The following is a 27,821-nucleotide window of genomic DNA, read 5'->3' as shown; positions in this document are numbered from 1 at the left end:
GAGGACTTGTGGCAGCTTAGAGACTAACACATTTATCCGAGCACAAGCTTTCGTGAGCTACAGCTCACTTCATCGGCTCCATTGGTGGGAATCTATTTGTCTCTCTGAAAGCAGTAAACGTTGCCATTGTTACCAAAGAGTGCTTTGCCATGTACATCCAATTCAGAATGTCCAAACTGCACGGGGCATGTGGGGACGGGACACAAAACCCGTCACGGGTCATTTTGTTTTGAGAAGTGGGGAATTAATGGAGCTGTACTTGTACTGGCAGGTATAGGAACAAGCTTCAGTTTGATTCCACGTGCTGCTGCATGCCCCTTAGAAAAAGCACCGAAATCTGAACCACACACTCCCGCCGCCATAAATATCAGGAAGTTGCTGTCACAAATGTTTTGGCAAAACATAGTGAACCATTGGTTGAAGACACTGCAGCATAGTTGGGGGTGTTTTATCCCTATGCTTCAATCCCCCTGCATTTATGCTCAGTGAAGGCCAGGTTCCACAGAGCACATGGTTAACTTTAAGCACCTGAGTAATCCCAATGGAAATGTCTGCAGCTACTTATGTGCTTAGCTTTAAACATGGGCTTCCATGCTTTGGTGGATCAGGGCCTTAATCCCTTAGCATCTAGGTTCCATGAGACCCTCCATCCAGCTCCTTCCTGCAGACCAGGTGAGCCCCTGGAAAGGCCCAGCTGCCTTGGGGATGTTTTTCAGGTAGGGGGCTGGCTCTGTCCATTCGGATTCAGACTCTGGAGGGGCAGGAATTATTTTGTGGCTCTGCTGGTCATGGGTGGCACATCGCATCAGTTGGGGAAGGCTGTGCCTCCCCAAACAGCCTGGTGTGGCCCCACCCTCGCTCCTCCCCGGTGCCCTGCTTGGCTCCAGCCCCGGCAGGCTGCTCCTCTTTAGGGAAGCAGCATGCTGGGGCTAGGGCAGCTGGGGTGGGCGCCCAGGGGTGGGAGACAGGAGGGACTGGGGCTACCCTCCCATGCTTGGAGGCCTGGGGGGGGGGTGTGCATGCCCAGGGCTCGGGGGGGTCTCTGGCAGGGGATGTGCGGGCAGGGTCAGCTGGGGGCAAGTCTCCCCCAGCCGGTGGTTTGCCCATGCTGTGGTCCTGTAAATGCACCATTCACTGTGGCTGAATCCACAAAAGAGTCGCTTCCCTCACTTCCTTGGCAACGCTGTGACTTGTCTGCCACCTGCATGGTAACTGGTGATTGTCCCCAAGGCACATGATGGTGACCAGTGCCGGTGTTAGCCCATTGGGGGCCCTAAACCAGAATATTTTTGCCCTTCCCCCAATACTAAAACAGGCAAGATCTTATAATAAAAAGCTAACAGAGGGGCCCCTTGAGCTGCCTATGCCTAGCACAAGCTCTGATGTGATACGGGTTGATCCCTGGGGTTGGCCTCGATATCCTGTTATTCCAGGAAAGGCGTTTCCCTGGCCCTCCCCAAAGAGGAAACAGCAGTAAATAACTCATGGCATCTTCTTATCACTAGAAATTTGGCCACTGTTTTAAATCCCTAGATATTTCAATAAAGATACCGTGCTGAATAATTCCTGACCCTTGCGTGTGCGTCTATCACTTGGTGAGAAGGTCTCACAACTGTGGCCTCTTATTTGGTCTGTTTCTCGCCTGCCAACAAAGAGTTAACAAGGGGAAGGCATTTGGCTGACTCTGCCTTTTATCATCAATGTGGGGAAACTGGAAAGGTGAGGCGAAAGAGAAGGAACGCCTTAGCTCCCAGCGGTTTCAGGACCTGTGTGAGAATAGATGGTGGAAGGGAACTCTGCAAACACCTCATTACTGCTGGAGCGTTTTATTCTGATGACATGGTATCAGGTAAGGTCGGGGGGGGGCTCCCCCTGGCAGCACAGTGCTATTTTGGGGATACTTACTTTCACAGTCCGATGAAGTGAGCTGTAGCTCACGAAAGCTTATGCTCTAATAAATTTCTTAGTCTCTAAGGTGCCACAAGTACTGCTTTTCTTTTTACAGTCACTACTGGTTCTGATCCACTTTACAACCCATGTCTGCTCACCTTGGGTGTCAATCAACTCCCAGTCCAGCCCTACAGCTGAATATGGTCTGTGGCGTAAGGGAGAGACAAACCAGGGAGACCCTGCTGAAGGCTTGGTTGGGGTGGATTAACTGCAAACACCACAGGGACAGTTTTTCGAAAGAGCTTAGCTCCCATTTAGGCCCCTGAGAGTTGCTGGATGCTTAAACACTTCTGGGAATCTGGCCCATTGGGTCAAATCCTGACTGGTTACTGCCCTCGCTGGTGCTTACAGGAGCTCAGTACATGGCCTGTCCAGGCCCAGAGTCAGAGAGAGGGTTTTTAACTTCTGGACTGTGTTGGCAGCAGAGGGAGGATGCAAAAGCCAAAATGCTGCTCCCCCTTTGTCCCTCTTTCAGTTTCCCTTTAGAAGCTGCCTCCACATTAGTGCTTTTAGCAAGGCGCTGTGTTTGCATTTGAGTTTAAATTCAGCAGACTTGTAAAAGCCTCTCAAGAAGGTGCGGTTGAATTGTCAACTGGCCTTCCCTAGGAATGTGCAGGAAGTGAAAAATCCTCCCCAAATAAACAGATGAAACAGAGCATGCGGACTACAAAGAGCAGACGCTAGAACCACGCCAGAATATGATGGCCTTGTTAGAGACAGCTCTTTAGAGGGGGGACCCAGCTGCCTAGGGTTATTGGCAGTGAGAGATTGAGCCTTTAGGTCACTGGTTGGAATCTAGCTTAGATTTGACAGTCACGTTGCTGTTTACAAACTGAATTCCAGGGGTCTCCATCCAGCCACTACTGTGCAGGCATCCCTGACTGTGGCAGCATGACTTGGCTGGTAAGCTCTTTGGGATAGGGACCATCTTTTGGTTCTGAGTTTGTACAGCACCTTGCACAATGTGTCCTGGGTCAAGACTGGGGCCCCAGCTGCTTCTGCAATACAAATGGGGCTAGCAAGAGAAAATGACGCTCTGGGATGTGGAAGGCCTGTGTTCCAGCCCCAGCTCCAATGAAAAATCTATCGATATAAAGTGGAACAGCTTCAACAGAAGAAAGAGATTGAAACCTCCACCACAGCATGCCCTATACCCAGATAGTTCAGGCACTCATGTGGGAGGCTGGGTTTAAAGTCCCTGCTACAGAACGGATTCAAACGTGTCTTCTATGTCCCAGGTCGGTGCATGCTCTAAGCACTGGGGTAATGGTTCTGGGGCATTAGCACCATCATCTTTCCCTTTGTGAATTATTGCCTTTGCTTTGATTTTAAAAATGCCTGAAGACTAAGCGTTTTGGGTCAAATGAAACATTTCATTCAAACGCAAGATGACTTTTTTTTTTACTTTTTCAATTGCAAAAAAATGTTTTCGCTTCCACGCAAACTGTTTCTTTTTCACAATGGCCAAAAGGTTTCACCAAAACCTTGCTTCTGTGCCCAGCTATTTGCAATGCCATGTCACTTTAAAAACACTTACAGATGAGTAAATATTCAGTGTGTTAGGGAAGTGAGTCACTGGCTGGGGAACTACACCCAATCAGCAAGGAGGCTGGAGAGGAACCAAGCATTAGAGACTAGAGCCTCCCAATATCAGAACTAGATTCCCAAAGGAGCTGGTGGTGGTGTTCGTCCTTTCAGAGACTGGCCCTAAATCAGGACTCAAGTGCCTAGTCCCACTGATGTCAAGGGTGAGGGTGCTCAGCACCTTGCAGGACTGGAGCTTCAGAGAGGCCTGAGTCAGCAACTTTGTAAGGTAAACCCCTTGCTGCGGCTCTGCTTTGCAACACACACTCGCGCCTTCTATAGCACTTTTCTCTTCCCTCCAGTGCTTGGACTGAGGTTCACTGCACAGCCAGCAAGCTGGCAGCATGCTCTCCTCACTGGGATTCTCCTTCAGCCCCTACACCAAGGGTGGGCGAAGTACGGTGTGCGGGCTGGGCTATTTTAAGCCGGCCTGCGAGCTCCCACTTGGGAGCAGGGTCTGGGGCTTGTCCCGCTCCGGCGATTCAGGGGTGCTCCACGTGGCTCCTGGAAGCCACAGCATGGCCCTGCTCCAGCTCCTACACACTCCAATGAGAAGTGCAGGGGCGGTGCCTGCGGATGGGGCAGTGTGCAGAGCCGCCTGGCTGTGCCTCCATGTAGGAGCCGGAGAAGGGACATGCCGCTGCTTCCGGGAGCCACTTGAGGTAAGCCTGCCCCTGAGCCTCTCCCCACACCCCACCCACTCTCCAAACCTCTCAATCCCAGCCTGTAACACCCTCCTGTACCCCAAACCTCATCTCCAGCCCCACCCCAGATCCTGCACCCCCAGCCCTAATCCCCCTTCTGCACCCCCTTGGTCCCAGCCTACAGCACCCTCCTACACCCCAAACTCCTCACCCGCCCCACTCCAGAGCCCGCACCTCCAAGCAGAGCCTTCACCCCCTCCCACACCCTAACTTTGTGAGCATTCAAGGCCTGACATACAATTTCTATTCCCCTATGTGGCCCTCAGGCCAAAAGGTTTGCCCACCCCTGCCCTACACTGACTGCATTATACACAGTCACTCCTAACTTCCCTGATTTCACAAGGGCATCATGCTCCAGTACTGCCTTGTAGCATCTGAAAGCAATGGGCTCAATGGGAGAGAAAGTATACAAGTTTCTTTCACCGATTCACCCTGTTTTTGCAGGCATGGTGTACTTACCTTTAACTCTGTCTGACTAAAAGAAAAGGAGTACTTGTGGCAGCTTAGAGACTAACAAATTTATTTGAGCATAAGCTTTCGTGAGCTACAGCTCACTTCATCGGATGCATTTGGTGGAAAATACAGTGGGGAGATTTATATACACACACAGAGAACATGAAACAATGGGTTTTATCATACACACTGTAAGGAGAGTGATCACTTAAGATGAGCCATCACCAGCAGTGGGGGGGGGGGAGGAGGAAAACCTTTCGTGTGACAAGCAAGGTAGGCTATTTCCAGCAGTTAACAAGAACATCTGAGGAACAGTGTGGGGGGGGGGGAATAACATGGGGAAATAGTTTTACTTTGTGTAATGACTCATCCATTCCCAGTCTCTCTTCAAGCCTAAAGTTAACTGTATCCAGTTTGCAAATTAATTCCAATTCAGCAGTCTCTCGTTGGAGTCTGTTTTTGAAATTTTTTTGTTGAAGGATAGCCACTCTTAAGTCTGTAATCGAGTGAACGGAGAGATTGAAGCATTCTCCAACTGGTTTGTGCATGTTATAATCTTGACGTCTGATTTGTGTCCATTTATTCTTTTACGTAGAGACTGTACCAGTTTGGCCAATGTACATGGCAGAGGGGCATGCTGGCACATGATGGCATATATAACATTGTAGATGCGCAGGTGAACGAGCCTCTGATAGTGTGCTGATGTGATTAGGCCCTATGATGGTGTCCCCTGAAAGATATGTGACAGAATTGGCAACGGCTTTGTTGCAAGGTAAGGTTTCTGGGTTTAGTTGGTTTCTTGTTGTTGTGGTTGCTGGGTGAGTATTTGCTTCAGGTTGGGGGCTGTCTGTAAGCAAGGATGGCCTGTCGCCAAGATCTGAGTGTGATGGGTCGTCCTTCAGGATAGATTGTAGATCCTTGGGATGTGCTGGAGAGGTTTTAGTTGGGGGACTAAAGGTGATGGCTAGTGCGTTCTGTTGTTTCTTTGTTGGGCCCTGTCCTGTAGTAGGTGACTTCTGGGTACTCTTCTGGCTCTGTCAATCTGTTTCTTCACTTCAGCAGGTGGGTATTGTAGTTGTAGGAATGCATGATAGAGATCTTGTAGGTGTTTGTCTCTGTCTGAGGGGTTGGAGCAAATGCGGTTATATCGTAGAGCTTGGCTATAGACAATGGATCGTGTGGTATGATCTGGATGAAAGCTAGAGGCATGTAGGCAGGAATAGCAGTCAGTAGGTTTCCGATATAGGGTGGTGTTTATGTGACCATCGCATATTAGCACCGTAGTGTCCAGGAAATGGATCTCTTGTGTGGACTAGTCCAGGCTGAGGTTGATGGTGGGATGGAAATTGTTGAAATCATGGTGGAATTCCTCAAGGGCTTCTTTTCCATGGGTCCAGATGATGAAGATGTCATCAATGTAGCGCAAGTAGAGTAAGGGAATTAGGGAATGAGAGCTGAGGAAGCGTTGTTCTAAGTCAGCCATAAAAATGTTGGCATACTGGGGGGCCATGCGGGTACCCATAGCAGTGCTGCTGATTTGAAGGTATACATTGTCCCCAAATGTGAAATAGTTATGGGTGAGGACAAAGTCACAAAGTTCAGCCACCAGGTTAGCTGTGACATTATCGGGGATACTGTTCCTGACTGCTTGTAGTCCATCTTTGTGTGGTATGTTGGTGTAGAGGGCTTCTACATCCATAGTGGCCAGGATGGTGTTTTTAGGAAGATCACCAATGGACTGTAGTTTCCTCAGGAAATCAGTGGTGTCTCGAAGATAGCTGGGAGGGCTGGTAATGTAGGGCCTGAGGAGGGAGTCTACATAGCCAGACAATCCAGATGTCAGGGTGCCAATGCCTGAGATGATGGGGCGTCCAGGATTTCCAGGTTTATGGATCTTGGGTAGCAGAATACCCCAGGTCGGGGTTCTAGGGGTGGTGTCTGTGCAGATTTGTTCTTGTGCTTTTCAGGGAGTTTCTTGAGCAAATTCTGTAGTTTCTTTTGGTAACTCTATGGGATCAGAGGGTAATGGCTTGTAGAAAGTGGTGTTGGAGAACTGCCTAGTAGCCTCTTGTTCATATTCCGACCTATTCATGATGACGACAGCACCTCCTTTGTCAGCCTTTTTGATTATGATGTCAGAGTTGTTTCTGAGCTGTGGATGGCATCTGTGTGCTGCACGGCTGAGGTTATGGGGCAAGCGATAGCTGCTTTTCCACAATTTCAGCCCGTGCACATTGGCGGAAGCACTCTATGTAGAAGTCCAGGCTGCTGTGTTTCGACCTTCAGGAGGAGTCCACCCAGAATCCTTCTTTTTGTAGTGTTGGTAGGAAGGTCTCTGTGGGTAATATGTGGGTCAGAGGTGTGTGGAAATATTCCTTGAGTCGGAGACGTCGAAATAGATTCTAGGTCACACAGAACTGTATCATGTTCGTGTGGGGGGAAGGGCAAAGGAGAGGCCCTGAGATAGGACAGATTCTTCTGCTGGGTTAAGAGTATAGTTGGATAGATTAACAATATGCTGGGTGGGTTACAGAACCACTGTTGTGGCCCTTGTGGCATTAGTAGTTTAGATATGCTTAGTGTCCTTTTTCTTTGTAGAGAAGCAAAGTGTGTGTTGTAAATGGCTTTGTCTAGTTTTTGGTAAAGTCCAGCCACGAGGGAAGCTTGTGTGGAAGGGTGGTTCTTGAGAGTAGCCAGTTTGAGAGCTCATTCTTAATCTTTCCCTGTTGCTGACTGACTGTCATTCTGCGAGGTAGAATTTCTTTCCAGCCTCTCTATGGCATTGTGACTCCTGGATTGCTCTGTAGCTGAGTTTTGTGTCTGTTGTAGCTAGGTGAGTTTTGTGCTCACATTCAGTGTGCAGCTCAATAGGGGTCCAAGCAAAATGCTCATCAGGCAGGAGTAAAATTATAACCAGGCTGTTCCATACTTTGTTGTAACCACTCCCTGCATCATGCTCCAGCCTTTGCTAACCTTCATCATATTAACCAGTGCCCGCCTCTTCTCTCTGAAATCCCTAAATCAGGTTGCCCCAAAATCACCTTACTGCTGCTGAAATCCCCTTACTCACTGCATTCCTCCATGCTAAACACCATCTTCAAATTCCGAGACACCATGATCGAAAGCACAGTCGACAGTCTCTTTTCAATCCCTGCGAGGCTGTAAAATCACAAGCTATTTTTCCTGGCTTTCACAGAGGCAATTATCTTCAGGAAAGTTGGTCACTTCCCTTGCTTGCTCAGGTGCGCGCTCACGTTCTGGAACTTCCAGGGATGACATTTTACCTTCATAACTTGGCATCACGCATAGGGAAACATTTCTAAAGCAATGTTGTCGAGTAACTTAGACTCAGGTACTGACGCCAGAAACCTTTTTACAAAAGGTATGACTATAGCAATGTTTTTTCATGAATCCAATTCACTAGAAAGGCTTTTTAGTTGGATTCAAACATTTGCCTCTGTACTATTTGCAGCTCTAGGGTGGCAGCACTTAGCCCATGGTGCTGAGTGCAATATAAAGCTTACAGAGTGGTAGCCGTGCTACTCTGTATCAGCAAAAACAACGAGGAGTTTCTTGTGGCACCTTAGAGACTAACACATTTATTTGGGCATAAGTTTCGTCTCTAAGGTGCCACAAGAACTCCTCGTTGTTTTTGCTGATACAGAGTAGCACGGCTACCACTCTGTAAGCTTTTATACTGCACTCAGCACCATGGGCTAAGTGCTGCCACCTAGAGCTGCAAATAGTACAGAGCAAACGTTTGAAATCCAACTAAAAAGCCTAACACATTTATTGGGGCATAAGTTTTCATGTGCTAGAACCACTTCATCAGATGCATGGAGTGAAAAATAACACTCCATACGTCTGATGAAGTGGGTTTTATGCCTACGAAGCTTTAACACATTTGGGTATCTCCCTAAGGTACCATAAGGACTCCTCGTTTTATAAAAGCTTAGCAAGAAATGAGAGGGTGTCAGTGACACTATAAGCAATCTATTCTCGTGTTCAAATTAAGGGCTAGTGTGGTGTCTCACAATTTGGTCTGTGTAAGAAACAGGGTGGAGCTCTAAGAGCAGATCATGGGACAAACTGTGATTCAAAGTCACAGTTCACTGGTTCCCCTTTACTTTAAGAAGTAATCTGCTACTGGGCTAGACCAGCAGTGGATTACTTCCCACCTCATGCTGGCTCAGCTCGGATGCATTTCTGGAAGGGAAGAAGGTGGGGGTGGGGGGGTTTCAAATGAAGTTTCTGACCCTGCCTGCCCACCTACCTACACAGGTATGAGAGAAGTTACTGGTCTTCACTGTGCCCTGCGCTGGGGGTTGTCTTCCTCTCCTTTACTCCCCTGCATGGCTGTGCAGCCTCCCATTAGGTGTTACAGTAAGATCTAAGTAAGAACAGTAAGATCCCAGAGTGATTGTACTAGGCACTGTACAAACATGCAACAAAAAGGCAGGACCTGCCCTGGACAGCTTAAAATGCAGGTCTAAAAATGAGAGAGGACAGGTGGACACAACACATAGGGGGAGAACACAAGTTGATAATGAGCTGGTTAACAAGAAGAAAAGGAATACTTGTGGCATCTTAGTCTCTAAGGTGCCACAAGTACTCCTTTTCTTTTTGCGAATACAGACTAACATGGCTGTTACCCTGAAACCTGGTTAACAAGAAGATATCATCAGGCCCTAAGACAACCACAGACTAAACCAGAGTGTAAATAGTGAAAACTAATTTAGATCTTTCAGTTTCAATAGAGAACATCTGGGTTTACAGGCTTACACTGTGCCATATGCTCTTAAGTTAGCAAGGTGCTTTTAAATACAGAGTGATACTGAAGTAGAAACGGTAGGACACTTCTCTGACCCCATTTGTGTGGTGTTGAACTGCTGTTTTAAAATTTATTTTAGCCTAACACCTAGTGGTCAGTTTCTGCACAGCAGCTGAGTCACCTGATTGTGGAGTAGGGAAGCTGCTGCTAATTTTATTGACAGGTTTCAGAATAGCAGCTGTGTTAGTCTGTATTCGCAAAAAGAAAAGGAGGACTTGTGGCACCTTAGAGACTAACAAATTTATTAGAGCATAAGCTTTCGTGAGCTGTAGCTCACGAAAGCTTATGCTCTAATAAATTTGTTAGTCTCTAAGGTGCCACAAGTCCTCCTTTTCTTTTTGCTAATTTTATTGCAAGTGCTTGGGTGAATCATTTGCTATGAGGCAGACAGCCTTGGGAAAAAGGGGTGTGAGGCATATCCCTGCCTCATAAAATACACAGAGATCTAACTGCAACTGCCATTAAAACCAGAGATGCAGCTATGAGGGTGGTTCCTCTCTCAATGCAGCTGAGAAGAATCTTTACAAGAGCATGGAAGTAATGCATGCAGCCTTTTCCACATGTTTAATCATTGAGATCCTGTTTTTAAGTGTGGGGGAGGAAAGGCAATGTGAATGCCAGGCATTACTACTTTGATAAGCAAGATATTTGGACTTGAGCAACATGAACTGCCATGTAGCAGAATGGGGTGAGACATCTCCACTTGCTTGGGGTAGAGCCAGTTGTCTAGATCTCTTTATTTTTTCATGTTAAAGGCTTTATTCTTCCTGTTAAGAGTTTACTTATGCACTGAGATTGAGTTATTAGATTTTAGAAACCAATCAAGTCTATTAATTGAGCAAGTTCACACAAAAACCCTGAAAAAGCCATTTTTTTTTTAGTGGATTTGCTAGGATCTGCCGGGTTTTTTTACCTGGGTCTAAAGATTTGTGTTATCTCCATATACTGGGATACCTAATGTTAAAAGTTTGTGTCCAGCTAAAGATGCTGCAGTGGTCCCCACTTCCACAGTTTACGTGAGAACAGATCAGACCTGTTGAAAATACAGCAGCTGACTGTCCACTAACACACAAGCACACTTAGGTGACCAGATGTCCCGATATATGGGGCTTTTTCTTATACAGGTGCCTATTACCCCCACCTCCTGTCCCGATTTTTCACATTTTCTATCTGGTCACCCTAAGCCTGGTCACCTGGGAGAGTGAGGAGACCTGCAATGTTATCAATCTTATCTATACGTGTTCTCTCTCTAGAAAAGTGGCTGCTAAAGGGGGGATGCAGAGTTGCCTTGTGGTTGGGAGTGCAGTGGACTTGCCTTGTGTGCGTGGGGGGGGGGATTGCATTTCAAAGATAGTAACCCTATTACACACCCAGAGAGCTCCATAAGAGTGCTCCTGATCAGGAGAGTGATGGCAAAGGTCAAATTGAAAACGAGAATCCCTAAGTCTAGCCGAACAAACATAGGCCTAGAAATTCTAAACTGATACTTGAATCCAAAGTTTTCAAAATGGCCTCCAATTGAGGGTGCCCATCTTGCCGCACTTCGGGCCTGGTTTTCAGAGGGCTGAGCACCCACCACTCCCAATGAAGTCAGCAGAAGGTGTGGCTGTGCCCAGCATCCTGGAAAATCAGGCCCCGTGTGGCTGAGAGGAAGCACTTGAAACTCAAGCCCCCAAAATCAAAGGCCACCTTTAGACGTTCTGGCCTCAACATATCTGTGCCTCATTGTCCCCTTTTATGACAAAGAAAATTATATGCATAGCGCAGAAGTTGTAAGGACTTACTAGTTAGTGCATAGAAAGCATTTTGAAGGTGTAAAGTGTCATGTGCTTAAATTGAATCTGAGAACTAATGGCACGTCTAGAGACAATTCCCCACTTCATCATTGGTCTGCTCTGATCCTGGCGTAACGAACAAATAGAACAGGACCTGCTTGAAGATGCTGGACAGTCACCTAGGCTTTCCCAATCCCCGCTTTTCTTAACTTGCTCCTGGGTTGACCCTGGGCTCAACTATTCCAATGAGGTCTGCACAAATTAGACTGTTTTGTTTTCTTAAAGTAAGTGCTGCTTTTGATGGTGGGTGACTGATCACAAGTTCAGATTCTACCATAACTAAACATAAGGATAATTAGATGAGTTACACTCGCCCTTGTAAGACACTAATAAATCTAACGTCACTTTTCTGGCTGTTTTTGTAGTTCTAAAAGATCACAATTTAAATTGGAAGGATAAACACACCTGCAACTCAGCTAGATCCATGGCAGCTACTCCACCACCTCCGCTACCTACAGGTAAGAAGCGCTTGAAAGCTTGGCAGGTCGCAGATCTGGTAAGGAGTCAGTAAATCACAGCTTGGTTTACTAGCTGGCAAGGAAAAGCAGCACCTATTGCATGATACAAAATGTGGCCTCATCTGCCTCTCCTGCTAAGATGTTGTATTGTAAGAAGTTTATAATAAGCCAAACTTTAGAAGCATTTGTGAATGCAAGTTTGTTACTGCTGAAGACATTGCAGGAAAAACGCATGCTGTGCATGCAGCTTACTTCTATTTTTTCCCCGTTTTCCCCTATCCAAAAGGTCCCTTTATAACTGTCCCACATGAAGACAAACCCACATCCCTAAACAAATAATCCCACCCACTCTTGAAGCAAAATGTAGCCAGAAGAAATTGTCTCAGGTTGAGAACTTGTAAGACAATTTGTAACAGAGCTACTGCCAGACCATTCCTGCTGGTAGCACTTAAGCTATTTATAACACGATGTGCAAGGAGACAGCCCGATTACATAATGCCATAGAATGATGGGAAAGATGCTGTTAAACCATGTCTTGGAGTCTTGAATTGAGCAAAACTCACTGATTCCAATAGCCATGTTGCACCATTAAAGTCCACAGATTTGGCCAAAAGTGTCAATTGCCTCTGGGCTGCTAATCAAGGCTACTGCTCTAATCATTTAATTAAGGGGATAGCTGAGCAGTTGCATTACTGCAGTGGCTGCTACACATTGAAACCACATGTTGGTTTCAAAGTTTCCAGACTTCACTCTCATTCGAGGGTTCATCTGTGGTAAATGACAGAATTGGTCGGAAAACTGATTTTCCATGCTGTGAGAAACTGAAATTTTTGAACAAAACATTTTGATTCAAATTGGGACTAATTCAAAATGACCTGAAAAAAATCGCTTCAGGTCTATCAAAACATTTAATTTGGATTTCAACTATTTTTTTAAAAATATCTCATGAAGTAAGCTTCAAACCAAAGTCATTTTGCCATGGAAAAATCAAAACTTTTTTGTTCTAAAAGTGTCACAATGGGTTGTTTACATTTTTGAAACTCTTCCTATTTTTTCCTAAACAAAACGTTGTCAATACAATTTCACCACCAAAAAAAAAAAAATTGGTTTTGCCAAAAGGGCATTTTCAGAAGAACAGCCATACTGTCCATCTAGCCCAGTAGCCTGTCTTCTGACAGTGGCCAGTGCCAGATGCCCCAGAGGGAATGAACAGAACAGGGAATCATCACGTGATCCATTCCCAGCTTCTGGCAAACAGAGGCTAAAGACACCATCCCTTCCCATCCTGGCTAATAGCCATTGATGGACCTATCCTCCATGAATTTATCTAGTTCTTTTTTTGAACCCTGTTATAGTTTTGGCCTTAACATCCTCTAGCAAAGAGTTCCATGGCCTGATTGTGTGAAGAAACACTTCCTTTTCGTTTTAAGCCTGTTTCCAAACCCAAAACGGTTTCAATGAAAAATTTTCAACCAATGCTACTAAACAAGTCTTAGCATAAGACCTATTCTTGTGTAACTAGATGCCTTCAAAGGCTTTACTGTAAGTGCCTTGAAGATGCTTCAATAACAGTGTCACTTACATTCTTTCCTTCCCTCCCTGCTTTTCTCAATTTCACCCCCGGCGTTCTAAAGGAGAGCTGACCACCCCTTTTCTGAAGGGGATAAATACGCCATCTCTCCAAGAGGAAGGCAGTGTGGGTGTCATCACAGGTAGGACATTACTATTGTTGCATATTGATCCCAAACAGCACATAAGCCATCACTCTGCTTTGTACCGCAAGACATAGGTATATAGACACTTTCTGGGGAAAGCTCAGAGACTAATCAAAGTAATTCGCCGTACAGGACCTACTCATCTTTCTTCCACGCTGAGGCGTTTATGGTTCTTTTCACTGCTACGAGGGGCCATATGGCAACTTGGATGACCTTGGCAGTTCCCAGCTAACGCCCAAAATGTCAGCACTGACCTCGGTAGATATGTACATCAGGAATGCACCATACCGAGAGGTTATAATGGCACCTGAAGCTATGTCACTTTTATCCAACTGACAGCTGCTGAACTTTTCCAGGCAGAGGAGTTTAGTAGCCTCGCAGTCCCTTTTTACTGAGAAGAATTTTAGATTGGCCCCCCACAGCGATGGCCTACATGAAGCTAAAGCAACAGTGAATTTCACCCGGCCCAGGTTCTAAGCCCAGAGAGGAGACAAAAGATATAGTTCAGGGCTGGGGGAAAATCCACACTAAGAGAAAGAGGAGGAAATGGGTATAGGAAAAAAACCATCTATGGATTATACAGCTACTCACCCAACCAAATCAATGCCACCTCCATCTCTGTCCACGCACATAAGGTTAGTCTTGCCTCTTAGGCAGTCTCCAAGCCTTGTCATAGGCTGCTTTGATAACCTTATTTCCAGGTGTAACACTCTACTACAGGTGCTGTTGTCTGAAGCATCTCTTCAGGGTATAGTGTGTTGCTGGTTAAGAGCGATCTGCCTGGTAATGGCTGAAATGCTGGAGTAACTTCCCGTAACAAAGAAACCAGTAGCCAGCAACTGCTGATAAACTGCTGTTTCTATTACCTTAGCATACATCTCAGCTGCTTTACTAATATTCCATAAGCTATTCTATTTAAAGATCAGGAAAAAGAGGAGCCTCCTAGGTCATTTCTAGACACCACGACAAATCCATCTTGCTTCTGAAGTTCTCAAACATCAAGTGTTTTAAGCTTCTCAACAGCAAGGGAGATATTACTGTCATTTTATGGGTAGGGAACAGAGGTACAGAAAAGAGGAGTGGCAAGTCCAAGACCACAAGAGCCAGGCACAGAGCCAGACATGAAACCCACATCTTTTCCTGTGCAGTCCCTGCCACACTCCTTCCCCAAATCCATACATGAATATAGTAAATGATATTACAGTACTATATGGTCCCCATCAGCATAGTATCTGAGCCTCTCACACTCAACGTATTAATTCACACAACACCCCGATGAGGTAGTACTTTCCTATTCTCCCCATTTTACAGATGAGGAACTGAGGCATACAGACCAAGGGATAGATTTTTTAAAAGGTATTTAGGTGCCTAAAGACTGGCAAAATGGCTGATGTTGGGATGGTGGGTTCTGTGCTTTTCTTGGTAGGGAGTCTAGATGCCACCCCTTGCCCCTGCTCTTGGAGCACTGAGGGCCCTGCTAGTGGCCCGGAAAGGTGGTAGAGGAGGGAAGCGGGGAAGGGGTCTGTGTTTGCTCTGTGCTCTGAACCCTGGCCCATGCGGGTTTCTTACCCTCTTGGCCCTTGGGTAGGGTTACCCTTGGTCTTTGATGTTGGGGCAGGGTGTCCCTTCCTCCAGTTCTGTTTTTTCAATTCTCAGCAACATGCCTCTAAATCCCAGTCCTCTCTCCTTCCTCGCACCACACTGTCTGCCTGAAGCAGGGTGTTTTTATTAGGTTCCTGACAGGGCCTTAATTGACTACAGGTGCTTCACTTAACCTGTAGTAACCTTCCCTAGTCTACAGGGAACCATGCCTTAATTAGCCTAGGGCTTATATCTCCCCTCTCCCATGCTCCTTGGCCCTGCTGTATGACCAGATGCAGATGGGGACCTAGTGGGATTTTCAATCTGCATCTTTAGAAGCCAAAATGCCTTTAAAAATCTGGCCCCAGTGACATGAAGTCTGGGACAGAGCAGGGAATGAAATCTAGACTTAAATCCTAGGCTAGTGCTGTACCCACTCTGTACCTCTTCCTTGCCCCCTACAGTGAGTTATTTTTTAATATACACTTTTGTACTGTTTTCCCAGTTTGAAATAAATATAGACCTGCTAGCATCCCATTTTGTTCTGCTGCTCTTCTGACTAGTGCTAGTATTATCATAGATCAAGCAGTTTTTTAAGTGAGCAGCTAGAGGCTGATCTGTGCAAGGCTATATTCTAATCTGGCTTTCTTCTTCTTTGGAAGGTGTCATCACCGTGGTTTTCATCACACTACTGACAGTCCTGGTAATCATCATCACATACCTGTACAAGAATAAAGGTAGCTACCATACCTATGAGCAACCAGAATCAGATGTGTCTGTACAGATGGAGAACCTCCCTTTGAAAGGAGAAAAGGAGGAATATTTTATATAAACCATTCAGCATGGCTAACAGCTTCTACACCATACTCCAGGTTTGATGCTAAGTTGCCCATGTTTCCTGGACTCTGGGATCTAGAGACTTTTTTCCCCTAACTTATGAAGTTAATCCAAGAAGGAAAAGTGTACACAGTGCTAACCTCAACCATCGTTCCACTGCGTAGAATAATGGTTAAACTGAAGGCAAGGATCTCCTGCTTAATAAAAGTAATTGGGTTGGAAGCACTACACTGTAGAAGTGTCAGCTGGGGTGATGGCACACTTCTTTGTCTGGTTTGTAAAACGGATTAACAAACATCTAGAGTTTCTCTCTCCTCAAGCAAAGAATGTTAAGGTTGCCTAAAGGAAGTGAGTGGGAAGACACAGATTAAGTGCCAAAGTTAATCAAGTTGTTGTTTGTGTTACAATAAAGCCTAGAGGCCTTGATCGTGCTAGGCTCTAATACAACTGCCTAGTGAGTCCCTGCCCCAAAGAACTTAGTCTAAAGGGCCACCACGCAGCAGGGGAACTGGAAGCATAGATGGGGAAGTGACTTGCCTAAGGTCACACAGCAAGTCAGTGGTAGAGCTGGAAGAGAACCCAGGGCTCCTGATCCCAGCCTAGTGTCTTAACCCTTGGAGCACACTGCCTCTCAAAATGAGGACAGCTATTAGCTGACGAAGGCCAATTAAAGAAATTTGTCTTAGGAGCCAATTATTCAGTGTGGTCCACTACAGGGTTTCTTGCACTTTGAGGTATTGCAGGTGGCACTGGCCAGTGTCTGAGACCAGACAGATCCATGCTCTAAAAAGGATAATTCCTATTACGTCCTTGCAAGCAATGAGGCTAGCAGCTTATTTCATGTAAACAAAAGTCACGCAGCATAATAAAGTCATGCCTCTTTATGGTGTAGCCTGTTGTATGACTGTTCTGCACAGTGCCTTAATCTGGTGTCACTAGTGCCACCACCCCCATTTAGGGCAAGTTACATGATCTTAGGCTGAATGAAGCACTAAAATTCAAAGCTCTTTACCTCTATCAGCAATAATTCTTGGTTAGGGATGAAAAAAAGGTGCCTGAAACTACATTGCCCTTTATGTTTGCTTTAGGCCATCAGCATTAAATGACTGAGCCCCTCTAGTCTAGATGACTCACCATGCCCTGTATTGCTTAGCTTCTGAAGCAGTATGCCAGTGTCCAAGAGACTAAAAATCCTTCAGTTTGGCATGACCCTCTATTGTACCGCACATCCACTTATCCATCATGCCATTCTGTGATATCCTCACAAAGCAACAGAACAATCTACTCAAATTTCACTTCACTCTTTCCTTTCATCCTTCCCTATGTTAGGTTAGACTAGTGTGAAATGCTCTCGGGAGATCTACAGGGTTCTCCTCACCTCTTAAGAAAAGTTCCCCTTTCACAAAACCTATTTAAGATGAAGTTTGCAAGAAGGCAGAAAAGAAGATGCAAGCCTTTAAAACAACAAAACAAAACAACCAGCCACCAATCTGAGTAACAGTCAGGAGTTCTTTGTGAGGTCTAATGCAACTTTGTCACTTTATTCAAATTTTCAAAATAGTCTTTATTCTACTTTTTTTAGTATAAAAAAAATCCACAAGTTAAGTGCACCACAGTGTATACAGAGAGAGACATAATGCTGAACTTCCAGAACAGTCAGTTGTACGGTTGAACACAACATAGAATACAGAGATTTAGATTCAACTGAAACCTCAAGATAAAATATATTCACCAAATCTGATTTTTTTCTTCATAAAATAAAAACCAAAAGATTGAGGATCCCTGAAATATTCTTCTTAACCCTAATAAGACTTCATTATACTCAAGTCATTTTTAAAAGGATGCATTCATAAAACAAGCCATTCACCGAGCTAACCTGTGTTGATTGACAGTTGCTACACACTCAAGCACAGATGGAAACCCATCTCTCTGTTCTGAGCAATAACCTTAAGTTTTGCTGTCAAGACACCAAGTTGCTTTTAAAAATGTGGTTTTGTTATTAAGCTGTAGGTTTAAAAGTCTAGTTTGCATTTAATGAAATGTTCGAACAGGAGTTGCACTGTGTTTCAGGCGCTGAAGCGTGGCTTTGACTAGACTCAACGTGCAAAGGAGTCCCAATGCTAGTGGGAATGTACCAAAAGACCATCCCATGTCACACCTAAGCTGCATACCTTCCTGGAGAAAAATGAAGAGCGAATGTGAGCACAGAGAGTGCTTCAAGGGATCCATTCTACTGTGAGGTCGTGAGGGAGAAAAAGCCCTATTTGGCCACCAGAGAAATTTAATGTGCTGGCTTTCTATCCAGCACCATTGATTCTATTGAAGGAGAAAGAGCATCATGAATCTCACTCCTATTGATAAGCAATAGATTTGAGATTGAGCTGCAAGAATTATAGTTTGATACTATAATTTATAGACAGTTGATTAATAAAAGCCAAGAGACAGTGCTGCAGTATTACTCCAGTGGAATTAAAGGAAGATCTGTGGGGCTGCTTAGCTCACATTCATTTCATTAATTAACCCCTCTTTAATAGAGGCACTGCTACCATTACATGGTTTCTTATTAAATTTTAAAAGTGCCTGAAGGGTTGGGCACCAGGAAGACACCCCACCGTTATGTGTCTAAACTGCAACTTCAGGTTAATATGACTAAAGCAGTTACATTGTGAGAAGTGCTGACAGTATGTGATGTCTTTTCTTACACAAACATCGCCTCTGTGTTCACCAGATAGTGTAGCCACCATCAGAGCCCCCCATGAAGTAGCTTCCCTTCCGTTGCGTCACTAACACATTGGCACCCTGCATGGCTGCCAGCTGAGCTGCATTGGGAGGGCAGCCAGGAGGGGGTGGCTGAAAAACAAAGAGAGGATTAGGTAAGAGGATCAGAGGGCAACCTCCGTGGGGCAGACCAGATGTCTTGGATTACAGTGAACCAGGCACTCCCTTTTGTAACACACAATAATAAATTACCATCAGTGCACCCATAGCTATCTACTGAACTGCGATCACCCGTAAGAGTACACACACGGTCAACACCCTGATCACCTGTTTTGAACTAGTAGAGGAGTCGTCCCTGCTCCATTCATAGAAGGACAGAATGGGTGAGGCAACGGGACAGGAAAGAATTAAGACTATGAATGGTTTCAGAGTAGCAGCCGTGTTAGTCTGTATTCGCAAAAAGAAAAGGAGTACTTGTGGCACCTTAGAGACTAACAAATTTATTAGAGCATAAGCAAGCTTTCGTGAGCTACAGCTCACTTCATCGGATGCATCCGATGAAGTGAGCTGTAGCTCACGAAAGCTTGCTTATGCTCAAATAAATGTGTTAGTCTCTAAGGTGCCACAAGTACTCCTTTTCTTTTTGCGAAGACTATGAATGCCGCCTTGGCTTTTTTTATCCACCCCAAAGCCAAGTAGAGGCATGATGGCAGAAAGAGACAGCAGCAGAACACCAGGAGCTCTACAAGCACAGGTTGCTCACACCGGTTCTCTCCTAGTAGCCGATTGTTCCTAAATAGGGACACAAGCATCTTCTGATAAATGTTTAGAGGTTGAGGAATAGCCTCTCTTGCCTATGCTGTCAGCCTCCCATGTGACTCTGAAAGTGAGACATGCAGGGTTTCCACAATACATTTATACTTACAGGAACACTACCAGTGGCACCAGCCCCAAACCTTGCTCCGGCATCAAAACCACCTTCAACAAGGACAGTTGACCCAGGAGGGTAGACGGGACCGACAGGATAATATGCCATTGGAACTGAAGAGCCCATTGGGCCAACAGCCACAGACTGTGCCATGGGTAGGTACAGAGAAGTACCAGGATATGCAGCAGACATAGTAGGTACAGTGGCAGCCCCTGGATGCACAAAGCTTGGACGATAGAGCTAGAATGAGAAACACAAGGAAGTTACTAAATTTTCCTTGCCCCAGAACCATTTACGAAGATTCTCTCTCAAAGCTCTGATGTCATAGGGCTGCCACCCTCCCCCCAAGTACAGAGGTAGTCCCACTCCCTTCCCTGAAAACACAACTCCATCTGGAAGGAGAGAGGAGTTTGTTCAGATTATGCCACTTTGAGGCACGGTGCTTCCCGATTGTCTGCCAGAATCGGTCCAGGAGAACCATCTTATTGGCTTTTGCCTACGCAGGTTAGCTCTAGTGGCAACTCCAAGGGAAGCTTTGACTAAAGTTTCTGGCATTTTAAATGGATTTAGGAAAGGAAATGTTATTTGTGGATTTCAGCCAGATCACAAAACAAGTATTTTTTCCCATTTCAGAAAGAGACATGTTTGTATCCATACATGAAGCCTCTGTCAGACAGCAATGCCAATTCGTTTTTACTGAATGTTATGCTTGAGCATTTAGTCAAAGCTATTAACTAATTCTTTACTGATTTCTGAAAGTGAGAGAGAGAGAGAGAAGGATTTTGAAACCTGAAACAGCTTCCAAAGTGCACAGAGCATGCTTTTCTAATTAGTAGTCAGAATGGCATGCCCTAACTCAGCAGATTTCTCACTAGACAGAGCTGCCAGACTGATTGCTGCCCAGTCTTGGGAGGTGCAAATGGTCATTCCAGGCTAACAAATGCAGGTATTAAGTATTCATTTGTAACCAGTTAGAGTTTATTTTTCAGGTGTGGAGCAAGAATACAAAAGGGACGTATTGCGTACCTCAGAGTAAGCAGGAGGTGCATCAGTATAAGGTGGCGCTTGAGGAAGAGGCATTGTCTGTGGGTACACAGAAGGATTACCAGGAGGTTGCACTGGGTAGGATGGCTGTGTCGGATATTGACCTAAGAAGCAGAAGAGAATTAAGAGAATATTAACTGAATTGGCATTATGGAAATGGGACTGGAAGTTGAGTTTATGGAAAGCCCCTTCTTTAGGGATCTGAGAGAGAGGGGACCACAAGGGATTGAAATCGTGGATGTTTTTACACACATAACTAGAGGCAGAGGGCACAAGAGGGAAGGGAATGCCCTGCATGCCTGCAACTATGTCAGGTACTGAACAAAGTCCACTCAGTCAAGTTCAGGCAATACTTGCACTCTGGTCAGAATTTAAAGCAAAAAATAATTTCTGTACTGTTAATCCTTTAAAGGAACAAGGCTACTGCAAAGTTAAATTACCTTCCTGTGCAGAGTTGCTTATTCAGAGTTGGGCATTCCACTGCTTAGACTAGCAAGTCACAAAATTTTGACTGCCACAGAACTACGACAATTACTGGGACATCAACAATACTAGATCCTAAAAAGAAAAAGGAGTACTTGTGGCACCTTAGAGACTAACAAATTTATTAGAGCATAAGCTTTCGTGAGCTACAGCTCACTTCATCGGATGCATTTGGTGGAAAAAACAGAGGAGAGATTTATATACACACACACAGAGAACATGAAACAATGGGTTTATCATACACACTGTAAGGAGAGTGATCACTTAAGATAAGCCATCACCAACAGCAGGGGGGGGAAAGGAGGAAAACCTTTCATGGTGACAAGCAGGTAGGCTAATTCCAGCAGTTAACAAGAATATCTGAGGAACAGTGGGGGGGGGGGGAGGGGAGAAATAACATGGGGAAATATGCATCCGATGAAGTGAGCTGTAGCTCACGAAAGCTTATGCTCTAATAAATTTGTTAGTCTCTAAGGTGCCACAAGTAGTCCTTTTCTTTATGGGGAAATAGTTTTACTTTGTGTTATGACTCATCCATTCCCAGTCTCTATTCAAGCCTAAGTTAATTGTATCCAGTTTGCAAATTAATTCCAATTCAGCAGTCTCTCGTTGGAGTCTGTTTTTGAAGCTTTTTTGTTGAAGTATAGCCACTCTTAGGTCTGTGATCGAGTGACCAGAGAGATTGAAGTGTTCTCCAACTGGTTTTTGAATGTTATAATTCTTGACGTCTGATTTGTGTCCATTCATTCTTTTACGTAGAGACTGTCCAGTTTGGCCAATGTACATGGCAGAGGGGCATTGCTGGCACATGATGGCATATATCACATTGGTAGATGCGCAGGTGAACGAGCCTCTGATAGTGTGGCTGATGTGATTAGGCCCTATGATGGTATCCCCTGAATAGATATGTGGACAGAGTTGGCAACGGGCTTTGTTGCAAGGATAGGTTCCTGGGTTAGTGGTTCTGTTGTGTGGTTGCTGGTGAGTATTTGCTTCAGATTGGGGGGCTGTCTGTAAGCAAGGACTGGCCTGTCTCCCAAGATCTGTGAGAGTGATGGGTCGTCCTTCAGGATAGGTTGTAGATTCTTGATGATGCGTTGGAGAGGTTTTAGTTGGGGGCTGAAGGTGATGGCTAGTGGCGTTCTGTTATTTTCTTTGTTGGGCCTGTCCTATAGTAGGTGACTTCTGGGTACTCTTCTGGCTCTGTCAATCTGTTTCTTCACTTCAGCAGGTGGGTATTGTAGTTGTAGGAATGCACGATAGAGATCTTGTAGGTATTTGTCTCTGTCTGAGGGGTTGGAGCAAATGCGGTTATATCGCAGAGCTTGGCTGTAGACAATGGATCGAGTGGTATGATCTGGATGAAAGCTAGAGGCATGTAGGCAGGAATAGCGGTCAGTAGGGTGACCGATATAGGGTGGTGTTTATGTGACCATCGCATATTAGCACCGTAGTGTCCAGGAAGTGGATCTCTTGTGTGGACTGGTCCAGGCTGAGGTTGATGGTGGTATGGAAATTGTTGAAATCATGGTGGAATTCCTCAAGGGCTTCTTTTCCATGGGTCCAGATGATGAAGATGTCATCAATGTAGCGCAAGTAGAGTAGGGGCATTAGGGGACGAGAGCTGAGGAAGCATTGTTCTAAGTCAGCCATAAAAATGTTGGCATACAACTGGATACAATTAACTTAGGCTTGAATAGAGACTGGGAATGGATGAGTCATTACACAAAGTAAAACTATTTCCCCATGTTATTTCTCCCCCCCACCCCACCCCCCACTGTTCCTCTGATATTCTTGTTAACTGCTGGAATTAGCCTACCTTGCTTGTCACCATGAAAGGTTTTCCTCCTCCCCCCCGCTGCTGGTGATGGCTTATTTTAAGTGATCACTCTCCTTACAGTGTGTATGATAAACCCATTGTTTCATGTTCTCTGTGTGTGTATATAAATCTCCCCTCTGTTTTTTCCACCAAATGCATCCGATGAAGTGAGCTGTAGCTCACGAAAGCTTATGCTCTAATAAATTTGTTAGTCTCTAAGGTGCCACAAGTACTCCTTTTCTTTTTGCGAATACAGAGTAACACGGCTGCTACTCTGAAACCTGTCATAATACTAGATCCTGTATCATTTGAAGCTACTGATAGGTTGATGTAAGTGCAATTTCCAGAGAGCATCTGTTAATTATCTTAATGTTTACAATTAAACACTGTCACTCCATGTGCCTCAAGTCGGAGAAGGCAGAGTTCACAGAAAAGATAACTTGGTTTCTACAAAAGGGAGGGGGCATAATACACACTGAAGTGAGAAACAGATAAAGACCTGCTCCCAATCCCAGGCTCTTCGACACTAATTACTCTTCCTTACCCCTTTATTAATTCATACAAAAGGGGACATTCCATTAAAGAGACATGCATCTTAATGTATCAAAAGTAAGTAGTTGTACAGTAGCATTGCTCTTAAAGTGAAGGCCAAAAATAAGTCCTGCTTAATATCTTGGTGAAATTCTGAAGGAATTACTTATTAATCTTTACTGCAGTTAGCTCTACAGTTTGTTTCTCTCATCAGGTCAACATGTGTTTAAGATAAATAATTTGTGTGTTTTTTCAGCTGCATGTAAGATAGCTAGCAATGGCAAGGAGGTGTGGCTTTAATGCATCACCATCAAGTCAAAGCAGGACTCTTGTAATGATTGTTAAAAGCTCTATCACACCTAATGCCAATATCACTGTTTCTATGAGAGTTAGAGTCAACACAGCATTGAAGAGGGGAGCAAGGGGGGGGGAATATAGGGGCCTTGGAGGGTTTGTAACTTGAGTTCTAGTCAAGCTTTTATAAGATGCTCATCCCCACAGTACCCCAGCCCCAGAAGAGCATCCAAAACTAGAGGGAGCCCCTGCCCCAAAGAAAATTCAGAGAAAAGAAGCAGCTTTGTTAATGGCAAGAAACCAAGATTCTTGAAGCGATTTAAAGATTGTGATCCCTCGGGAAAAGCCAGAGCAGCTCACATGACTCAAGGCAAATTATGAACCCAATCGACTGGAGTTGTACAAATGTGCATTAACCCTCAAGTGACATCCATCAATGGCATAGACCCCACCACTACCCCCAACAGCCTCCCCCATGACTGTCATATCCACTTCCAGGATGCTGCTGTGGCACAGCACCATCCCGCAGACACTGCGGCTCTCTTACAGGAAGCAGTCTAAAGAGAGACCTCGTGACACAGTTTATGGATTCCGAGTTAGTAAATCAAGGTTTAGGCATTGAACTGTTGAGCCAACCGTTAAATATAGGCCTTCCACCAACCCCTCAGGCTCCCTGCTTCTTCAAGACGACAAGGAGCCGCCACAACTGCCCTCACCCTCTCGTCCCAACCACCTCCAGCCCCCACCCGCCCCGGTGCCCTCCCAACTGCCCTACCTTGATCCATGACCACCGGCTCCTATAGCTGCCACCACTGCCTCTTAGCTACGACAGGCATCCACCTCCAAAAAAAAAAAAAAAAAAAAACCAGCCCTCCCCCTCCTCATGGGGACCACCCCACATCCCCTCCCCTCCCCCTCCTGTCTCCACGACGCTCACCCTCCCCCACCTCCAGACCACCTCACTCACGCCAGCCCAGCCGCCTGGGAAGCACTCGGGCCTTGGAGCCCACCCCCCCCACAGCGGCCGTGCGGCACCCAAGGGGTTAACGACTAGGCCCAGGCGTGCGGCGTCATGGAAACCGAGCCCCCGCCCCCCGCCGCGCTCCCACTGGCCAGGACTCCCCGCCCATCACGGGCTCGGCCTCACGGTAACCGACGGCGACGCCCGCTCTAAAGAGGCCGCGGCCCGGGGCCCGGCGACCGGCGGAGAGGGGGGCCCAGGCTCCCCCGCGCCCTTGCCTTTGCTGTTCATGGCGGCGCGGCGTTGGGTTGGGTTGGGTTCGGTGCGGGCGCGGGGACTCGCTGCGGCCGGCTCCGGATCCGTCCGCTCCGCTCCGCTCACTTCCTTGTTATTGTCACTGCGGCGCTGGGAAGGGAGAGGAGGGGAGATGACGTCTTACGTTCGCCGCGCGGCGTCATGACGTAGAGACGTCGCGCCGGGGGCTGCGGGAGGGAAAGAGAGAGGGGTCAGTGGGGGCGTGGCCTGGGCGGGTCTGGGCAGGGGCGGGGCTATCCCCGTTCCAAACGGTGAGCCCCTCCTGGGGGCGGGAGTAGTCCGCCCCGCCCCGCCCCGCCCCGGACTCCTGGGTTCCGGGGGCGGGGCCGCTTATCCCAGCCAAGGAGCGGGAGCCGGGGGGGGCCGCTTATCCCAGCCAAGGAGGGGAGGGGGAGCCGGGGGGGCCGCTTATTCCAGCCAAGGAGGGGGAGCCGGGGGGGCTGCTTATCCCAGCCAAGGAGGAGAGCCGGGGGGGCCGCTTATTCCAGCCGAGGAGGGGAGCCGCTTATCCCAGCCGAGGAGGGGAGGGGGGCCGCTTATTCCAGCCAAGGAGGGGAGGGGGAGCCGGGGGGGCCGCTTATTCCAGCCAAGGAGGGGAGGGGGAGCCGGGGGGGCCGCTTATTCCAGCCAAGGAGGGGACGGGGAGCCGGGGGGGCCGCTTATCCCAGCCAAGGAGGGGAGGGGGAGCCGGGGGGGCCGCTTATCCCAGCCAAGGAGGGGAGGGGGAGCCGGGGGGCCGCTTATCCCAGCCGAGGAGGGGAGGGGGGCCGCTTATCCCAGCCAAGGAGGGGAGGGGGAGCCGGGGGGGGCGCTTATCCCAGCCGAGGAGGGGAGGGGGGGCCGCTTATCCCAGCCGAGGAGGGGAGGGGAGCCGGGGGAGCCGCTTATTCCAGCCAAGGAGGGGAGGGGGAGCCGGGGGGGGCGCTTATCTCAGCCAAGGAGGGGAGGGGAGCCGGGGGGGGCCGCTTATCCCAGCCAAGGAGGGGAGGGGGGCTGCTTATCCCAGCCAAGGAGGGGAGGGGGAGCCGGGGGGGCTGCTTATCCCAGCCAAGGAGGGGAGGGGGAGCCGGGGGGGGCTGCTTATCCCAGCCAAGTAGTGGAGGGGAGCTGCTTATTCTAGCCAAGAAAGGGAGGGGAAACTTTGGGGGGCTGCTTATCCCAGCCAAGGAGGGGAGGGGAGCTGCTTATTCTAGCCAAGAAAGGGAGGGGAAACTTTGGGGGGGCTGCTTATCCCAGCCAAGGGTAGGAGTGGGGCAGCCACCTCTTATCCCAGCCAAGGAGGAAAGCAGGGGCTCTTCCTTCTCCCCCTATAAATACCAACATGTGAGAAGATTTTTGATAGTAGAGGGCCCTTTAATCAAGCAGACAAAGGCATAACAAGCTCCAATGGCTAGAAACTGAAACTAGATATTTTCAGGCTAGAATTAAGGTGTACATATTAAATAGGGTAATTAACCATTGGAGTAACTTTCCAAAGGAATGAGGCTGATTCTCCGTCACATGAAGTCTTTAAATCAAGACAGGATGACTCTAAAAAATAGGCTTTAGCTCAGCCACAAGACACAGGCTTGATGCAAGAATCACTGGCTGAAATTCTCTGGCCTGTGTTATACAGGAGGTTGGACTAGATGATCGTAAAGATTCTTTCTGGGATATATTTTCCACTGTATGCTTCCAATGAAGTGAGCTGTAGCTCATGAAAGCTTATGCTCTAATAAATTTGTTAGTCTGTAAGGTGCCGCAAGTACTCCTTTTCTTTTTTTCTGGGCTTACAATCTATGAATTTGTGCTTCGCTTTCCCTATAAGAAGAACAAGGACAGTATCACCGTAAAATGAGGTTATGAAGCGTAATCCTTGGATGTTTGTAAAGAGCTTTGAAGATGGAAAGTGCTAAATATTGTTACTAAGGAATTCTACCCCAATTGGCTAATGCAACCCTTTCATTTACATCCAATCTTGGGGTACACCTCTTTGGAGCATAGAAAGCCTGAACCCTCGGTATAGCACAGAGCTGTAAACAGGCAGTTGAGCAAATCTGAAAAAAAAAAATCCATGTAACCTTCCTTTTTTTTTTTTTCCTTCTGAATTGGACATAGAAAAAGCAGCTGCTTCTAAGTTCATGCATAAAAGATCAATGGAAGCAGCTGATAACCTCCAAATATTTTTAAATTTAATTAAGCCTTAAGGCTGGTAAAATTTCATCAGGCAGTAAGCTCTCTTCATTAGCACCAGCTAATGCTTTATTAGTTATTTTGTCCTGAGCTTTAGGATATGTTAGTTATTTTAAAACATATCCTCTTCATCGTTATAACAGGAAGTTGGTTCCCCGGACTCCTGTGATATACCCTCATGGGACTCGCTCAGGAACTGTGACCCTACACACACGCACATAAATGTCCCCAACCCCTCTTTATAAGGTGATTGCAGAACCCAGAGGTGGAACACACTTGCATTGATGTGATCGTACACAAGCAAATTTTTAACTGTGAAGGTAATTAATTATTGGAACAACTTACTTAGGGATATGGTAGTTTCTCCATTCTTTGCAGTCTTTGTCAAGATTGGATGTCTTGCTCAGTGATAAGTATTGCTCAAATAGAAGTTATGGGCTTGATGCAGAAATTATTGGGGGAGGTTCTTCTGAGTTATATAGGAGGTCAGACTAGATTATCATAATTGTCCTTTCTGGCTTTATAATCTATGAAATCCTGAATGGTTTGGGGGCAAACATCCCATGGGAAGCAGCTATTCCCCAGCCAGTCTCTGCCCAGCAATGCAC

General features: G+C 46.5%; 3 protein-coding genes across 13 annotated transcripts in view; 2 read left to right on the top strand and 1 right to left on the bottom strand.

Annotated features, from left to right (window-relative positions):
- BIN2 (bridging integrator 2) overlaps window positions 1–19,131 on the top strand; it is a 45,983-nt gene extending 26,852 nt beyond the window's left edge. Inside the window, exon 14 of the mRNA XM_038378168.2 lies at window positions 19,081–19,131. The gene's annotated coding sequence lies outside the window, so the exon portion shown is untranslated. The remainder of the gene's footprint in view (window positions 1–19,080) is intronic.
- Window positions 104–17,427, top strand: LOC119845652 (small cell adhesion glycoprotein). 9 transcript variants are annotated; one of them, XM_043506617.1, is made up of 5 exons: window positions 104–1,849; window positions 11,723–11,815; window positions 13,453–13,527; window positions 14,842–14,886; window positions 15,774–17,427. In XM_043506617.1, exons 1-5 carry the CDS (start codon window positions 1,840–1,842, stop codon window positions 15,941–15,943), a joined length of 393 nt encoding a protein of 130 aa, XP_043362552.1. In that variant the 5' UTR covers window positions 104–1,839; the 3' UTR covers window positions 15,944–17,427. The 9 variants fall into 9 exon arrangements, with proteins under 9 accessions (XP_043362552.1, XP_043362551.1, XP_038234101.1 ...); XM_043506616.1 differs by having other exon boundaries at window positions 13,450–13,527; XM_043506620.1 differs by lacking the exon at window positions 104–1,849 and adding an exon at window positions 1,871–3,763 and having other exon boundaries at window positions 13,450–13,527.
- Window positions 17,464–25,192, bottom strand: DAZAP2 (DAZ associated protein 2). Of its 3 annotated transcripts, none has more exons than XM_038378170.2 (4): window positions 25,005–25,192; window positions 20,621–20,742; window positions 19,592–19,834; window positions 17,464–18,798 (listed from the first exon to the last, which is right to left on the bottom strand). In XM_038378170.2, the coding sequence occupies exons 1-4, from the start codon at window positions 25,015–25,017 to the stop codon at window positions 18,670–18,672; spliced, it is 507 nt and encodes a 168-aa protein (XP_038234098.1). In that variant the 5' UTR covers window positions 25,018–25,192; the 3' UTR covers window positions 17,464–18,669. The 3 variants fall into 3 exon arrangements, with proteins under 3 accessions (XP_038234098.1, XP_038234099.1, XP_043362548.1); XM_038378171.2 differs by having other exon boundaries at window positions 24,541–25,184; XM_043506613.1 differs by lacking the exon at window positions 19,592–19,834 and having other exon boundaries at window positions 25,005–25,176.
- Between the last annotated feature and the right edge of the window lie 2,629 nt (window positions 25,193–27,821).

The sequence above is a fragment of the Dermochelys coriacea genome, chromosome 20 (genome assembly GCF_009764565.3).
Source record: "Dermochelys coriacea isolate rDerCor1 chromosome 20, rDerCor1.pri.v4, whole genome shotgun sequence".
NCBI lineage: Eukaryota > Metazoa > Chordata > Testudines > Dermochelyidae > Dermochelys > Dermochelys coriacea.
This window is presented reverse-complemented; position numbering and strand designations above follow the sequence as displayed.

What these genes read in the sequence shown, in the direction of transcription:
- DAZAP2 (XM_038378170.2), bottom strand. An exon ending in CACCTCCTGCTTACTCTGAG is followed by an intron (nt 19,835 to 20,620) that starts GTACGCAATACG and finishes TTCTCATTCTAG; the next exon opens with CTCTATCGTCCAAGCTTTGT. An exon ending in GTGCCACTGGTAGTGTTCCT is followed by an intron (nt 18,799 to 19,591) that starts GTAAGTATAAAT and finishes TTTGTTTTTCAG; the next exon opens with CCACCCCCTCCTGGCTGCCC.
- LOC119845652 (XM_043506614.1), top strand. Translation starts at nt 8,019, where the DNA reads ATGTTGTCGAGTAACTTAGACTCAG. An exon ending in CAGTGTGGGTGTCATCACAG is followed by an intron (nt 13,528 to 14,841) that starts GTAGGACATTAC and finishes CCCATTTTACAG; the next exon opens with ATGAGGAACTGAGGCATACA. An exon ending in AGGGATAGATTTTTTAAAAG is followed by an intron (nt 14,887 to 15,773) that starts GTATTTAGGTGC and finishes CTTCTTTGGAAG; the next exon opens with GTGTCATCACCGTGGTTTTC.